This window comes from Balaenoptera ricei, chromosome 5 (assembly GCF_028023285.1).
Source record: "Balaenoptera ricei isolate mBalRic1 chromosome 5, mBalRic1.hap2, whole genome shotgun sequence".
In the NCBI taxonomy this organism is placed as follows: Eukaryota; Metazoa; Chordata; class Mammalia; order Artiodactyla; family Balaenopteridae; genus Balaenoptera; species Balaenoptera ricei.
Window position 1 is genome coordinate 76,552,177 of NC_082643.1, and position 17,006 is coordinate 76,569,182.

Sequence of the window (17,006 nt, forward strand, 5' to 3'; positions counted from 1 at the left end):
AAATAACCATTATATCAAACAGTGCCATAGCGATGATGCCCTTAGGGGATTTTTGAGGCATGTTAGACCACATGACCTTATGGTAAATAGATCCAAAATTACAGGCTTTAAAAATTCTTATGTTTGCTTTGTAAAAACAGATTTTTCTTCTTATTGCTATTTAATTTTATTTTATTTCTCCCCAATCGGAAGGGCCTTTGGTAGAACACCCTCCTTCCGATTTGTTGCTTCTAATCAACTGATTGCTGAAAGACCAGATAACCAAACTAACGACCAAAATAAAGAGTCAACAGACTCTGAGCAGAGATCGGAATGAGGAGTGTGGTTGTATCAGTTCCGATGTCCTTTTAGCTGCTTACAGAATCTTCTCTGATTCACTGGCTGGTGGCCATGAAGAGATTAATTTTATGGCCAGTGGGCGAGAGAGGCTCCAGAGCACTTGTTTCATCATAAGCTGATCTCTTATTTGGTCCTCAGGATGATTTAATGTCTAGAATTTCTCCTCAGTAAGATTTTATTTTTCTTGATGAATAATATATTCAACCCTAATGGAATCTTGAAGAAAATAGTTAATTGTTCTGCATTACAGAGGTCAACCAGATGTCCAAATGAACTTCGGTGTTAAACATGCAGCAAAACCTAAGGCCTAGATTTACCAAAGTTGACAACCCTCGAATCTTAAGCTCATACCATTTCCTCCACAGTGGAATTGACAAAAATATGTTTCAGATAATGCCTGGTTGTAAATGAAAAAGTTAATCTCAGCAGAAATGCTCAAAATACCCACTATGTAAAAGGTCAGCCTGTGTGCATTGGTACTTTGTTTTATAAAGGTAACACTCTCAAGTGAAGTCAGAAAATAAAAGCCGTTGCAACCACTGTCATCATCTTTCTTTCTTTCTTTCTTTCTCTAAAAGTTAACTGTAAAGTAGCGAAAGGAGAAAAGGAGAAATTCACATGGTGTGAAAAGCATTGAGTTCAAAGACCATTATTCCATTTGCTAATCATCTAGCAGAGATTCTTAACCTGGAGTCCACAGAAAAGAAGTCATGTGGTTATACATATTTCATACTACTTGATACCAAGGAAAACTTGGTAATGCTGCGTATTTTATGGTTTAAACAATATTATTCTGAGAATAACGTTTACCAGATAGACAAAGGGTCCATGGTGCATGTACACGTGTGGGCACACGTGCAGCGTGTGCGTGTGCACACACACACATACACACAGAGTTAAGAACCCCTGAAAACAATTTTTTCCATAGTAGGGTAGCCATGACACTGGGGGCCCAAAGATGGGTCACATAGACGAGGTTACACAGATGAGGAATGCAGATGAATATTTTTTATGTTATGGTATTCATTTTGTTTGATTTTAAAAATATTTTTTCTAGCAATGTTATAGAGTTTTCCTTTCATTTTATATTTACATAGGAAAAAAGTTCAATTTGCAAGAAGAATAAATAAATAGATTACAAGTGTAATGTAGATCAGGCACAACCTGCAAAGGCAGGAAATCCTGTCTGCCCCCAACGCTTTTCCTACAGTTAGGTTCTTCTGTTCAGACCTCCAGACCATTTTTTAATTCTCTATGTATAAAAATGGGGGAGTAGCTAGAGTCTGAAATCCCCAAAAGGCATCAGGGAAGCAGGCATTTTTGGGCTCCACCAGGCATACAGCACTCTCAGCATCTTAAGGCCGGGGGCTGTGTCTTATTCACTGTTGAATATCCAGTGTCTGCAGAGTGCCTGGCACATAGTAGGTGCACAGCCACTGTTGGTTGAGTAGATGATAGATGAACCAGAACTAGAAGTGGTAAATTTTTCACTCTAAAGTCAAATCCAAATTTAGGTTTAAAGTTGGAATATCATCACATAAAGTATCCAGTACGCAAGTCAGTTGTTCTCTATCTTGGTGACCCATCAGAATCACCTGGGGAGCTTTTGAAAATACAGATGCCTGAGCCCTGTTCCCAGAGACTGAGATTTATATGACCTGGTATGTATTAAATTCTAAAGGGTAACCGAGGTTGAGGACAACAGGTACAAAAGATGACTTTTAGACTGTGCCTGAAAACAAACTAAATTAATATGAAAGAGATGAGACTCCAAACAAAGAAGAAATTTAATAGAAACAAGATGTTAAAACCCGTTATATCAGAATAATAATTTTCTAGTTTCCTTGTTATTCAAGTTCAGAGGCATCAGAAGTACCATTACTGTAAAACAGGTAAATATCGGAAAGAGAATATGGAGTAAGTTACAAATAAGCAAGCTCATGCACGGCAAACTAAAACCTAACTGCAAAGCTTTATAACAGATATCTATACTACAATTTTCTTTTAAGTGTATATAATTCTTCATAATTAAAAATTAGCCATTTAAAATAAATTTTAAAAGATGTTGAAAGACTATATATACCACTTATTATTAACAGAGAGGTAGGTTTCAGTGACGTTTTCTCTCTCTTGCTCTATTTCTCTATTTTTTATTTCTCTATTTTTATGTATATTTACACATATTATTTGATAGATTTGTTACATATTTACATGCATATCACTGTGAATAGACATTAAAAATAAATAGCTATAGGCTGAATGTTTGTGTCCCCCCAAAATTCATATGCTGAAACCCTAACCCCCCAAGGTAATGGTATTGGGAGCTGGGTCTTTTGGGAGGTGATTAGGTCATGGGGGTGAAGATCTCATGAATGGGACTACTGATGGTATAAAAGAGACTCAGGAGAGCTTCCTTTGGCCCTTCTGCCAAGTGAGGGCACAGCAAGAAGACAGCCGTCTGTGAGTCAGGAAGTGGGTTCTCACCAGACGCTGACTGTCAGCGCCTTGCTCTTGCACCTCCCAGCCGCCATAACTGACAGAAATAAATTTCTGTTGTTTATGAAGCCACCAAGTCTATGGTTTTCTGTTATAGCAGCCCAAGTGGACTAACACAGACATCTTTCTATATGTAGTTACATTTTTTTTGTTTTTACCATGAACATGTATTACATTTGTATTAAGAAAAAAAATACAGATCAAAGGTAGGAAACAAGATCAGGAGAGAAAATAAATCTTCATTACAAAATGGTGCCACCATAGCAGTCGGCAGCAACATGAAGCCACGCGAATCGTGGACTTAACGGCTTTAGTCCACCTCACCTTTTGTGACAGCACCAGTTCCACCTTTCCACTCATTTCATTTTCCGGTTTCTTCTGGTCTTTCTCTTCTGGCACCTCGTTCTTCACCTGGGGGCTGGAGGAAAGCTCCACAAAGGCCACGGTCGGGCTGGATCGAGTCACAGTTGATGTAAAATACTGTGGCTCTGAAATGGAGTTACATTCAGAAACATAAAGAACAAGATGAAAACCATATAAAGGCTCGTTGGTCCTGCCACGCCAGGAAGTACACTGAGTACATATCTTGCCCCGGGCAACACGGAGCTGGATTACTGTGTGATGAGAGGTACAAAAGAGCTTCAGGTACTAGAATTCTCTAGGCTCTTTCATGATATTATTAAAAAATCAAGCAACATAAAACACATCAAAGAACCCCACTATGAAAAACTTAAGTTCTGAATAAGAGTCCCAGTTTATATACGAATAACACTACATGAAACAAAATGCTGACAGGAAATATGACGAGAGGTGGGTTGGATGGGTGAACATTTACAGATAATTTCTATTCAAATTTCTTTCCAAATGAGGGGCAGCCTGACACTTCCTTTTGTATTACAATGTTCCTTTTTAACATCATGTTTTCATAATTGGAATGTGTTAAGGATTGTGTGGTTAAAATCAATATAATGCAATGAAAATTAAGTGTTCTCGGATATACAAAGAACGATTTGGTACAGTCTAAAGTGGGTGGAAAAGTCACCACCTGAGGGGGCATATCAGAATGTGGAGGTACAGTCTAATTTGAAAAAGTATACGCTAAAATTTTTAGTAATGACTTTTAATTTACTTTACAATGCCATTTAAAAATAACATGGTATTAGAAGAGGGTGACAGGTTTTCATGTTTATCAAAAGAAAAAAATGTGTTAAAAATATCGAGAAATATTACTTTAGGGAAGAGTGGGTTTCTATTCATACTCACTGTTCATATTTGTGGCATTACTTTATTCTTTCAAACTATTCATTGGGTTTACCACTTCAGCATCTATTTTTATGATATATTTTTAATCTGTCTTATCTATTGTTGTTACTGTGTGTTAAATATAACCCTCAGTTTTTAGCATTATTGATTTGGGGAAATATAACTCTTTTATGATGATGGAGATAAACTTTAAAAAAAAACAAAATGAAACAAGGTAGCAAAAAAGCATGGGTTCCTGTTTTTCTATAGCAAGATAAACCACTTGGTCAGAATTTCCCCCAGGAGTCACTAGATGGCAGCACAACCACACCAGTCACAGAGCCTCATTCACTACCTTCTATTTTCATTCTCTTTAATAAGAGTTAGCATGCTTTACCTTAAAACTAGTCTGTTATAAAAACAAACCTGATGAGGCAACTTCTGTATTCCCTTTTTCTGTTTTTTCACCATCATTCTCATCTTCTTGACTGTTTGTTTCAGTTTCTTCAGTGGTTGCCTAAAAGAAAGATATTTTTCCACCTTGAATACATTATCCCTTTGAAGGTTCTAAAAGGTAAAGGATTTCTTTCTCTTTTTTCCAGTAGTAATTTTTAGGCCAACGAGTTGAGCTGCCTATATGAATTCACTCTTTTCTATTTCCAGTGGTGAAAGGCTGGGTTTGTCGGAAGGAGACGTTCCGTGAAGGAGAACATAAGTGCTGAAGCAGAACCACCTTATGAGGGCACACAACCCCACTACCTCCCCATCTCCTCTGACTGCCTCTTTTCCCTTCCTTTCACTATCAATTTTTCAAAATCATAGTTACCACTCTCTTGCTCCCAAATGCCATTACAGTTGGCTTAGGGTCATATCACTAGTGAAAAAATTAATTTTTTCAAGTTGCAATTAACCTCTCAGTAGCTTGTCTTCAGCACAGATGCTGGTGGCTCTTAGTATTGTGCATTTTATTCTTGAAGTTCTCTCCCTTTCTGGGCTCTCAACAACTTTCTGTTACCCAACTTCTCATATTCCACCCCCCCCACCCCATAATTTCTGAAAGAAACTGAAGAAGACAGAAAGAAATGGAAAGATATCTTGTATTCATGGATTGGAAGAATTAATATTGTTAAAATATCCCCATTACCCAAAGCAACCTACAGATTCAATGCAATCCCTATAAAAATTCCAATGGCATTTTTCACAGAAATAGAAAAAAACAACCCTAAAATTCATATGGAAATACGAAGGACCCCAAATAGCTAAAGCAATCTTGAGCAGAAGAACAAAACTGGAAGCATCACATTTCCTTATTTCAAACTATGTTACCAAGCTACATTAATCAAAACACTTTGGTACTGGCATAAAAACAGACACACAAATCAATGGAACAGAACATCCAGAAATCAACCTATACTTTTATGGTCAACTAATTTTTGACAAAGGCACCAAGAATACAAAATGGGTAAAGGATAGGCTTTTCAGTAAATGTTGTTGGGAAAACTGGATATTGACATGCAAAAGAATGAAACTGGATTCTTATCTTACACCATACACCAAAATCAATGTCTAAATGGATAAAAGACTTAAAAGTATGACTGCAAACCATAAAACTCCTAGAAGAAAACAGGGGGAAATCTCCTAGGCATTGGTCTTAGCAATGATTTCTTGGATTTGGCACCAAAAGCTCAGGCAACAAAAGCAAGAATAAACAAGTGGGACTACATCAAACTGAAATGTTTCTGCACAGCAAAGGAAACAAATAACAAAATGAGAGGGAAATCTACAGAATGGGAGAAAATATCTGCAAGTCATACATCCAATAAGGGATTGATATCCAAAATATAAAAGGAACTCTTACAACTCAATAGCAAAAAACATCAAATAAACCAACTTAAAAATGGGAAAAGGACCTGAATAGACATTTTCCCAAAGAAGATATACAAATGGCCAACTGAAGTCATGTATATGAAAAGATGCTCAACATCACTAATCACCAGGGAAATCAAAACAACAGTGAGATATCACCTTATACCTTTTAGGGATTGTTATTATCAAAAAGTCAAAAGAGGGACTTCCCTGGTGGTGCAGTGGTTAAGAATCCACCTGCCAATGCAGGGGACATGGGTTCAAGCCCTGGTCCAGGAAGATCACACATGCCGCAGAGCAACTAAGCCCGTGCGCCACAACTACTGAAGCCCACGCACCTAGAGCCTGTGCTCCGCAACAAGAGAAGGCACCGCAATGAGAAGCCTGCGCACTGCAACGAAGAGTAGCCCCCGCTCGCCGCAACTAGAGAAACCCCGCATGCAGCAACGAAGACCCAACACAGCCAAAAAATAAATTAAAAAAAAAAAAGTCAAAAGATGACAAGTGTTGTTGAGAATGTGGAGAAAAGGGGACCACTGTACACTGATGGTGGGAATGTAAATTGGTACAGCCATTATTCAAAATAGTACGGAGTTTCACCAAAACTTTAAAATAGAACTATTATATGATCCAGCAATTCCACTTCTAGGTATATATATCCAAAGGAAATGAAACCAGTATCTCGAAGAGATATCTGTACTCCCACGTTCAATGCAGCATTATTCACAATAGCTAAGATATGGAAACAACCTAAATGTTGATGGATGACTAAAGAAAACATGTACATATGTATATATTATTCATATATACTGATATATAAATATTACTATTATATGCACAAATATCAATATTATACACACATATACACTGGAATATTATTGAGCCTTTAAAAAGAAGAAAATCCTGTCATTTGCGACAATATGCATGAACCTGGAGAACATTATGCTGAGTGAAATAAGCCAGACACAGAAAGACAAATATTGCATGATCTCAGTTATATCTGGAATCTAAAAAATTAAAATTAAAAAATGCCAGACCCGTAGTAACAGAGAGTAGAATGGTAGCTACCAGAGGCTGGAGCATGGGGGAAAAGTGAAGGGGAAAAAAAAAGTAAAATGATTGTTGCCTGGGTCTGAGGGGAGGGGGCCATGGGGAACTATTGTTTAATGGGTACAGGGTTTCAGTTTAGCAAGATGAAAAGAGTTCTGGAGATGGATGGTGGCAATGGTTGCACAACAATATGAATGTACTAAATACTACTAAACTGTACACCTAAAAATGGTTAAGATAGTAAATTTTATGTTTTACTTTACCACAATAAAAAAATGGAAAAAAATTTGTAAAAAAAATTATGTGCAAATTTTCAAAGTTAAAAAAAAAGACACAAGGAAACTTTAAGCCACTAGCCTTTCAAGCTGCTAAAGAATTTTATAACAGCATCTAGTGGCAAAGATATGCTTTTTCTTTTGGAGGATGGGGTGGTTTTGACATCTTCATAACTAGATGAGCACTTTCTAATGATGGATAACCACGTATCAATTCTGGAAGAACATAATATTAAATTAACATGCACCTCTAAAACCCTAGGAAGGAAATAAGCATCATATTTATACTACTTAATGGATTTTGTAACTTTTTAATACATCAAGAAGCCTGAATTGAAGCCCTTTAAGAGACTTAATGAGTGGAAATGGTTAAATAAACCAAAGTCTCTTTTATTATAGTGAAGTTACATATATATGTTCTCTGTGTGTGTGTGTGTGTGTGTGTGTGTGTGTGTGTACACTGTTATATGAACAACTGACATGAGAGTAGTCTTTGAAGACCCACCAGCCTAGTATTACAACAGAATAAGCTGGGTTTAATAATTTAAACTGCCCCCCCCACACACATAGAAATATTAATACATAGTATTTTTTGTTTTATGATGTTAATATATAAATACTGTCAGAGATACTGATTTTTAATATATAAAATACTGTCTGAAATACTGATTTTTCGGTTTTCTCCCCAAATGGATTAGATTATGGAAAACTATCTGAGGCTGGGAAACAAATTTGCAGTTAAATATTGATGAATGATGGTCTTGAGAACACTGGTGTTTCCAGTGACCAGAAATAAATAACTACAAAAACTGAGCCAAAGCCTTCCCAGCCCAAACATGAACAAAGAAATGGACATAGTTTATTAAATCTTAGATGCCATCAAGTTTAAGTTGTATTATTTTAGGTACTACTAAGAGAGAAAACAAACTGCCTGTTAAATAGGACACACTATTGATTATAAGACATATCCTGAAAAAAAAGACATGTTCTGATTTAGAGATGTTCAAACGTGGCAAGTGTGTCCCTTGGAATCAATGAAATAAGATAATTCATGAAGTCCTTTAGACAGAATTTTTATTTATTTATTTATTTATTTTATTTATTTATTTTTGGCTGCATTGGGTCTTCGTTGCTGTGCGCAGGCTTTCCCTAGTTGTGGCGAGCAGGGGCTACTCTTTGTTGCGGTGCGTGGGCTTCTCATTGCCGTGTCTTCTCTTGTTGCAGAGCATGGGCTCTAGGCGTGCAGGCTTCAGTAGTTGTGGCACGTGGGCTCAGCAGTTGTGGCTCATGGGCTCTAGAGCACAGGGTCAGTAGTTGTGGCTCGTGGCTCTAGAGCGCAGGCTCAGTAGTTGTGGCACACGGGCTTAGGCTCCGCGGCATGTGGGATCTTCCCGGACCAGGGCTCGAACCCGTGTCCCCTGCATTGGCAGGCGGATTCTTAACCACTGAGCCACCAGGGAAGCCCTAGACAAAATTTATAATGCAGAAGAGACAAAGTCCTCAAGCACTACTTCAATAAGGATGATTTTACTGGCACACCTCATTTCAGTAATATTTTACTTATGCATGACTAATGCAGAACTTCGATTTTCAAGAATACTCATGTTTCTGGATGCATTTCTATGTGGCTTAACACTCAAATACTGAACTCCCAGATGACCCAATTTATCTTCCCTTAAAATTATGTTTTAAAGGTTATACACTGTTGTCACTGTAGCCATGGTCAATATTTACTAGATTTCCCACATGTCAGCACTTGATGTGGATTATCTTCCTTAGTCCTCAGAGCAAGCTTGTAAAGTATGCACCAATATGATTCCCTTTATACAGGTGAGGAAGCTGAGGCCCAGGAGGCTAAGTGACTTACCCAGAGTCACACTGCTAGTAGGTAGGGGAGGTAGGAACCCTGACCTGTGCTGGTAACCTCAATGCTCCATCATCTGGACTTGGAGTCACACCCACTGCCAACTTCTCCCCAGGTATTTAAAGGTTTTGACCCATAAGATGCAATCCAGAACCTGAGTGTCCCAAGTTTATTGCTGAAATGATTCAAACTGCCATTTCCATGTCCTTTCCGTCTCATCCATTCTACCTCATCCTTTCCATTCTACCTCTCATCCATTTATTATGCAGAAGATGAGAACTCTCCGGGATCTCTCGGGACAGGGGGCAAGTTAGCCAAGTCTCCAATTCCCAGGGCAGCTTGAGACCAGACCACCCCCAGCCATCACCCCATCTTGGGGCTTTTGATCCAGTCCAGGTTCTGAGGGGGGCAGGGACCCAGCATGGTATCTGACATAGAGCCAACATGTAACCCATGATAGGGAAGCAAATGTTAGATGCATTATTTATGAAATTTATACTGTCAAGCTTAGTTTAAATGCATACTAGTCATCAAAATCAAGCTATTACTAACAAAATATTCAGGATAAATTAAGAGGAAAAGCAAGTTACAACACAATTTGAATAACATGAGCCCCCCCAAAATATTTTATATACACTGAGAAAAAGAGAAGGATGCACATTTTAAAAAATCTTAATTTCTGAGTGGCTGGAGTAATAACTAGTTTATATTTTTTTATGGTTTTCTATAGTCTGCTATATATATATATAGACTATATATAATCAAGGGAAATCCCAAAGCCAGTTTAATTAACTTCTGCCTGATACTCCATTCTGAAGTCTTGTTACTTTTGTACTCACATCATTACTTCAAAGGAAATGAGTTCAAAATTGGCAGTTTTAACCAGTGCTGATGGACTCAGAGATTTGCCTGAAACAAACCTGTCTTGCTGGAAAATGTGTTTTATGGCCCACACTTTCCTTTGGTTACAGCTGAAAAGAGGAGAAGCCTTCCCTTCTCCAACTGGTAATACTGTCTCAAGAATGAAAATAAAAACAGATCCCTGGACATGAATGAATGAGAGCACAGAAAGGTTACAGGGGCCTAAGCCGGGAGTTGGCGTCCCCTTGACTAAGAACACCATCCAAACTGGCCCTGGTGCCAGCCTGAGCCCTGAGGCCACAGGTGGGAGGTGGCAGTTTCCTGGCTTGAGAGGGACATGGTCTAGCCACAGATCTACCTGGCTTTGGGCTGCTCATTTTAACAAGAACCTTACTGGTGAACCAGCCCAGAGAGCATCTTTGTGGAATGAATTGGAAATATGAAGCAGGAGAGGAGAAATGGTCCTGAGACCCAGGGTCTGAGTGGCCCTGTTTCTAGGACAGAGGAGGTATGAAGGCTTGGACTGATCATTTAACCTCTACGGGTTGGAAGGTGTGATGTCCAAGGTCCTTACCTAAGCTGCTATTCGGTGACTCTGACTGATTTTCCGGCTCCAGTCCTGAAGAACTTATCTGGACGCAAGCCTGGAAAATCAGTCTATTTATGTCTTGGCACCAGGGCCCAGGTGCCACATATGCCATGCATGTGTTTCCCTTTTTGCTTTTATATCACCAAATACCTATTTTCACTGGAAGAAAGAGGATCTACGTGGTGAATCAGCCTTTCCATTCCTTAAACTTTTTCTTTTTGCCTTAAACTTCTCCAACCAACAATGTGTGGGTCTGACCCAGGTCAGATGGGCTAGGTTTGATTTTTTTATTGTTCTTGATGTATACTATCTTGAAGTCTGTAAATGCTTTCATATCTAAATATCTTTAATGACTTAATAAGAGTATTAAATCTAATGCTCTTGCAACTACTTCTGGATGGAGTAAAACAGTTTCTAGAGAAATGTCTGTTGACATTTGACATCTAAAAGGAATCTGCAGTTGGTCACAGTTGTAGGGAAAACAGCACCTACTCAAATGCCTTCACCCTGCTCTCACTGCAAAATGAAATGTTTCAAGAAAGATCTGATTGTCTGTTTTCCTGGATCAGAAAACATTAGTAAAGTACTGAATTTTCAAGAGGAAGGCCTAGAGCTTTGTCAAGGTGGAAATATCTTGTTACTTAGTTTGAGAAACGCAGATGAAGTTGTTTAGATACCTCAGAGCTGAGTTTGGCCGTTGGTCCATGAGGGAGAATTGCCACAGACCTGGTGGGAGGGTGCCGCCAGCACGGAGGGCGTGCAGGACATCGGTTGGAATGAGCTGGCAAGAGGGTGCTGACAGGAGGTCAACGGGTGAGAGTCCTGGGGGTTTAGGTGGCAGAGGGAAGCCAGACTTGGGAAAGAGTGAATAATAGGAGAACCAAAATGAGCTGCTGGAAGAAGCATGTGAGCATCTGCAAGGGCAATCGTCTTCTGGAAAAAGCTGTTCATGTCTGCTTGCTTCCTAGAGAATTACAGCTGGAGCTACTGACGGGCTGAGTTGGAAGACGACATGGAATTCATCTCATTTGTTTGAAATTCACATCTGTTCAAGATGGTGATTTTGATGACCTTACTTTAACCTAAAAAACTTTGCACCTATCACCCTTCCAGGTTTCTGAAAAATATATGGTAACTTTCTTTCTCCCATTGGTTGAATGACAATGTTAAAACTAACTTAAGGGCACCTCTATGAGTCACTGTGACATCATGCTAAGTACTCTATACATATGAATTCTCACGATAACCATCAGATGCCTATACTATCATTATCCTTATTTTAAATACAAACTGAGGCTCAGGGGGCGTTTGACCTTTGACCTAGTGCATGGGGTACTTTAGGTATTTTAGGAAAGGGTCATTTTTGGCAACAACAAGGCAGGAAGAGATTCAAAGACAAGTATAGCTCACAGTGGATCAAGAAAACACTAGACTATCTTGAAGGGAGACATTTCTCTGTAGGTCACTAAACAGGATAAATTAGTCGTTAGATTAAAAGACCTTCCAAATTCTTTTCCAATCCTGGATTCTACAAGTCTAGTATTTGTGCTATGATATGACTTTCTTACAGAAGCCAATATTTTAAAATGCAAAAAAAAGTGAGTGTTAGATTTTCACTGGGAAGTATCTCAAGGATAACTGGGAGGGGCCGTGGGAGCCCCGGTCCCTCTGGTTGGAGTGTATGGCATCTAGTCACCCTCGTCACCTCTTAGCCCTGTGATCCCCTCTTGGGGTCTTTGCTTCCGCTAGTCGCAACATGTGGAACAGCTTGCTTCCCCCCTCCATTCCAATGCAAATCCTACAAGTTTCAAAATCAACGTCTCACATAAAACCTTCCCAACTAGACTAACTCCAGCCTACAATGATCTTACCTGTTCCTTGCCATTTTATGTCCCTCTAGGCTTCTAACCCTGTTTTCTAGCACTTAATTAAATATTATTTTATATACTTTGCTAGTTGCTTTATGAAAATTGTTCTCATAGCAAGCTTATGCGTTTCTTTTTCAATTTCAAAAATGGGCCATAGAGTAGGTCATTTATTCATGCTTATCAGGTAACAGACAACCATCGGCACAACTGCTATCATGATCTCATTACCTTAAAGGTGATTCAATTGAGGATGATCTGGAGCTTGTTGGTCTCAATAGATATAACCAGAGTATTAAAAATTAATAACAAGCCAAACTTAATTTAGGATCTATTTCTAAAGTAAGAGTTGATGGTCCCAAGAGTTTCTAATGAGAAAGATGAGGTAGAAGGAAACTGAAGACATGACGTCATACGCAAAAGTGGTCATGCTGACCCAAGAGGCTGACCCTCCAACCTCACACCCCGTGGCCCATTGCAGCGTGGTGCCCACCCTTCTCTGCCGCTCGGCCTCTCCGTCTGAATTAATGCTCCTGCCTACTGGTCCTGTGCCCTTTGTATAGTTCCAGCTCACCCTGAAGGAACTGTGACATTTTAGTGGTGGGTGAGGCTACTCCTTTGTAAAAAGTATATCTGTTGGGAATGCAGTTTTGGAAAGAAAGACACTATTTAAAAAGAAGAACACTATTCCTTTGACAGCCCCACAGAATGGGGCAAATGAATTAGAAACAGCAGATCAAGCGCAAGCTGGTAAAAAGGCCTGGGAGGCTGTTGAGTGTGGCCTCCTGTTCTAAGCTGGTCACCATATTTTGCCATGACCAATGAATTCCACCGTTTCAATGGGAATATACTGGCTGAAACACAGTCAAGAAATGTTTTTCTTGGAACATGGAGAAGGAAGTAAAACGAGGAGTAGGTTTAAAAATGGCTCTTAGGGGGTTTCCCTGGTGGCGCAGTGGTTAAGAATCCACCTGCCAATGCAGGGGACACGGGTTCGAGCCCTGGTCCAGGAAGATCCCACATGCCGTGGAGCAACTCAGCCCGTGCGCCACAACTTCGCTCACCACAACTAGAGAAAGCCCACGTGCATCGAAGACACAACACAGCCAAAAACAAATAAATAAATTAATTAATTAATGAAAAGAAAACGGCTCTTAGGATAACACATTCTAAATGGAAAACTTTTGGTGTCATAAGTCGTAAGCGAGTATGAAGAGTGTTTTAGCCAAAATTTCATGAAGTGCAGCTAACAACTTGGCTCGAAGTCTGATACATACAGGTAGTTATCTACCCAGAAAATAACGTAGTAGCCCCTGACATGGTTAATTCAAGAGCCTAAAGTACTAGACATGAGGTAAATAAATGCTATGACCTCTTCAGAACCACTAGGGTTTATTGAACTAGAAATCACTCCTAACTAGGCAGTTTTTTCCAGAGTAAGAGACTCCCAGGCTCTTCCATGAGATTAGACCTCAGGCTGCCCAGGATCAGGGTGGTTTCCAGAAAAAAGTCCACAAGGCCACCTTTTGATTAGGGCTTTCCTTGTTATACCGTATAAACTTCTGAAATAACATGATTTCTTTCAGATCATCTAATTTTGCCTCTCTTGAAACAAGATACTTTTGGGGCAATGTAACTAATGTGACATCTTTCAATCCATCTTCTCTTTGCCATTAGAGAGTGTAGCAGTACAACTACTGTTAAAGTGGAAAATGCCTGGCAGTAAGAGACAATAGGCTGTTTTCTTTTTATGTTGCTCATTGTAAAAATAAGAAAATTAGTAATTATTGAGAATGAGTATTTTTTAAGGGAGGTTTAGTGAAACCCCAAAACAAACAAATAAAACCCCCTTTTCTTCTGTTTACGATTCCATATAGGATTGATAAAGCTTTTTCCCCAAAGGGTTAGAAGCTTCGAACAAGAGAGATTAAATAGTTGGTGTGGGAAGTTTAGACCTTATACCATCTGGTCTCTTTACTTATTCCTTTAACTTCTGCTGGTAAAAAATCCATTCTGGCAAGGGCAGGGTTCCCCCCAGATTCAAACAACAAAATGGTCAGAGGGCAGCGGTAAAGGTAGAGAACGGACACGTGCCTGATAGCAGAGCCCTTAGGATTTGTTCTTGGAATTAATCTACTGGGCCTGACTAAGCCCTGTGTACCTCTGTTATGGGACCAGTGTGGCTCCTACACTGTTGCTTCTCCAAAGTACAGGGACAAAGAACTGTGCTCAACAGTATGTGCAAAGGGCCTGTGGCCTGATGGACAGAGTAACCAGATTGAATCATGGAAAGGTACTTATGAAGGGAACTTAGGAAACACTCATCATTAAGTATGGCAAAAGAAAAATAAGAACAGAATTAACTAACCGTCCCAGAAAAGCAATCCTACCACTGCAATGTCTAATTAATTGGGGGAACTTCTCATTTAAATTTAAGAGCATAAGTTCATCTTGACTCTACCAGTAAAGTTCCTACACTTTGAGCAGAACTCAGTCTTCCATCTCATGATAACTCGTAAGAACTCTTCAGAGGTGGTAACATTTATGCAAATGAAAAGTAGAATTAAATTCCAGGTTGAGGGATTCAGCCTGTGCCTTGATCACAAAATTTTTCTCCTAGAGACCAGCAAACATGTTACCATGGTGAGGAAGTTATTTTGGTCTATTCCACTTTGAATCTCTTTCTAGGGCTTGAGCACTGCAAGGAAGAATTAAATCCTCTCAACTCCTCTGCAAACACATATTTTATTCTTCAAAAGACAAATCCTGGAGATAAGAAAAATAATATCTAGTCCTCTGGATGGGTTTAGCTAGCTGGGTCATTTAACTTAGCCCTGGAGCTGGAAGACAAGTTTCCCTCTGGACCAAACTTTTCTAGGTGCTGGGGGAAAAAATCTTGACAGTTTCCCCCATCCTTTATAATTCCAACCCAAACACTATAAATTAAAACCGCAGAAATCAGCCTCTGGTGAGAACAGATAAGGCTGAACAGAGTCCGATTCTACCCCAAAAGCCGGCCTGTATCTGTGGTACTGACAGCTGGGGTTTGATCAGCAAAACCAGCACAAACCCTGGTGAGAGATCTAAGAAAAAGTGTAATCTTCTTGATGACGTTTTATACTCCAAATAAGCAAATCTAATGTTATTTTGAGTTCTTTCTTCTGCTATTCTTGAATTACCCTACATTTTTCAGCTTGGCCATTCAATAGTACTTCTAATTACACTGGATTTCAGGGGCTAAACCAATAAAAAAATTAATTTGATTTTTAATGAGTTTTTTAAAACTAATAAGAAAGATACCCTTTTATACATATTGTCAGGGATGGAAAGTGAGGTTCTGGTGGCACCAGTTATTTTCAAATTATTTTAACAAGTCTGATGGGGTCCTGAATAAACAGAAATGAAGGTATTTCAGAGATTTATTTCTTTTTCTATAACACTAGACACCAATCACAGGGAGACAAGAAAAAGGTTTTTACTCATAACACATGACACCTTCTGTTATATTCCTCTGTTAGGGCTGAACTGTGTCCTCCCCCATATTTATATGTGGAAGTCCTAACCTCAATTACCTCAGAATGTGACCTTATTTGGAAACAGGATTTTTGCAGATGTAATTAAATTAAGATGAGGTCATACTGGAGTGGAGTAGGTCCCTAATCCAGTATGACTTGTGTCCTTATAAAAAGGGGAGATTTGGACACAGACAACACACAGGGAGAGTGTCATGTGAACATGAAGGCAGAGATCAGGGTGGTGCATCTACAAGGCAGAGAACGCCAAAGACTACCAGCAAACCACCAGAAGCCAGGACCAGATTCTCCCTCATAGACACCAGAAGGAACCAACCCTGCCAACACCTTGACTTTGGACTTCCAGCCAGCAGGACTATGAGACAATTAATATCTGTTGTGTAAGCCACTCAGTTTGTGTCACTTCATTATGGCAGCCCTAGCAAACTAATACACCTTCCTAGAAAGAAATGATCATTATCAAGACCTACTTATTTTTTTTAAAATAGATTCTTTCACATTGAAATTATCCCGAAGAGGAAAAAAAAAAAGTTTGCTTCTTACCGTCAGCTCTTGGGGAAGAGAACTTGGCTTCTTTATGTTGATCTCAATGCTACTGTTGTCTTGTTTCAGCTCCATGGGGGACCCATGCACTCTGGCCACACCTTCAAACATCTGGGATTTGGTCAACGAGGGGGAAAGTGCTACCGTGGGACACTCTCTTTCCTTTTCCTCCTCGTCACCGTGAACCGTCTCTCCATTCATGGTGACTTTCCCATCTACCTGTAAAAACCGGAATGAACAAGAACATGCTATTCCCCAGCAAAAGACTATAACAAAATAACACGTTCAGAATCACCTTAAATCATTAGCATTTAATAATCATAGTCTAACAAAGAATAAGGTCTTTTATACGCTTTGGTCAGTTCTAGAAACTAGGGCTCCTCTAAATGCCATCTTTGAAGGCTTCTTTAAAAGGTGGTCTGCTGCTTCACGTTAGAATACATATCATGTTCACCTTACTGTGGGTCTGTTTTTATTTTGCAG

At 39.3% G+C, this 17,006-nt stretch overlaps 1 protein-coding gene across 24 annotated transcripts in view; it reads right to left on the reverse strand.

Moving 5' to 3' along the window:
* LIMCH1 (LIM and calponin homology domains 1) overlaps positions 1–17,006 on the reverse strand; it is a 345,391-nt gene that overhangs the window by 38,758 nt on the left and 289,627 nt on the right. For all 24 annotated transcript variants that reach the window (XM_059923105.1, XM_059923102.1, XM_059923103.1 and 21 more), the window contains 3 exons: positions 16,524–16,742; positions 4,504–4,594; positions 3,160–3,323 (listed from right to left, as the gene is read on the reverse strand). In XM_059923105.1, coding sequence (XP_059779088.1) covers positions 3,160–3,323; positions 4,504–4,594; positions 16,524–16,742 — 474 coding nt within the window. The remainder of the gene's footprint in view (positions 1–3,159; positions 3,324–4,503; positions 4,595–16,523; positions 16,743–17,006) is intronic.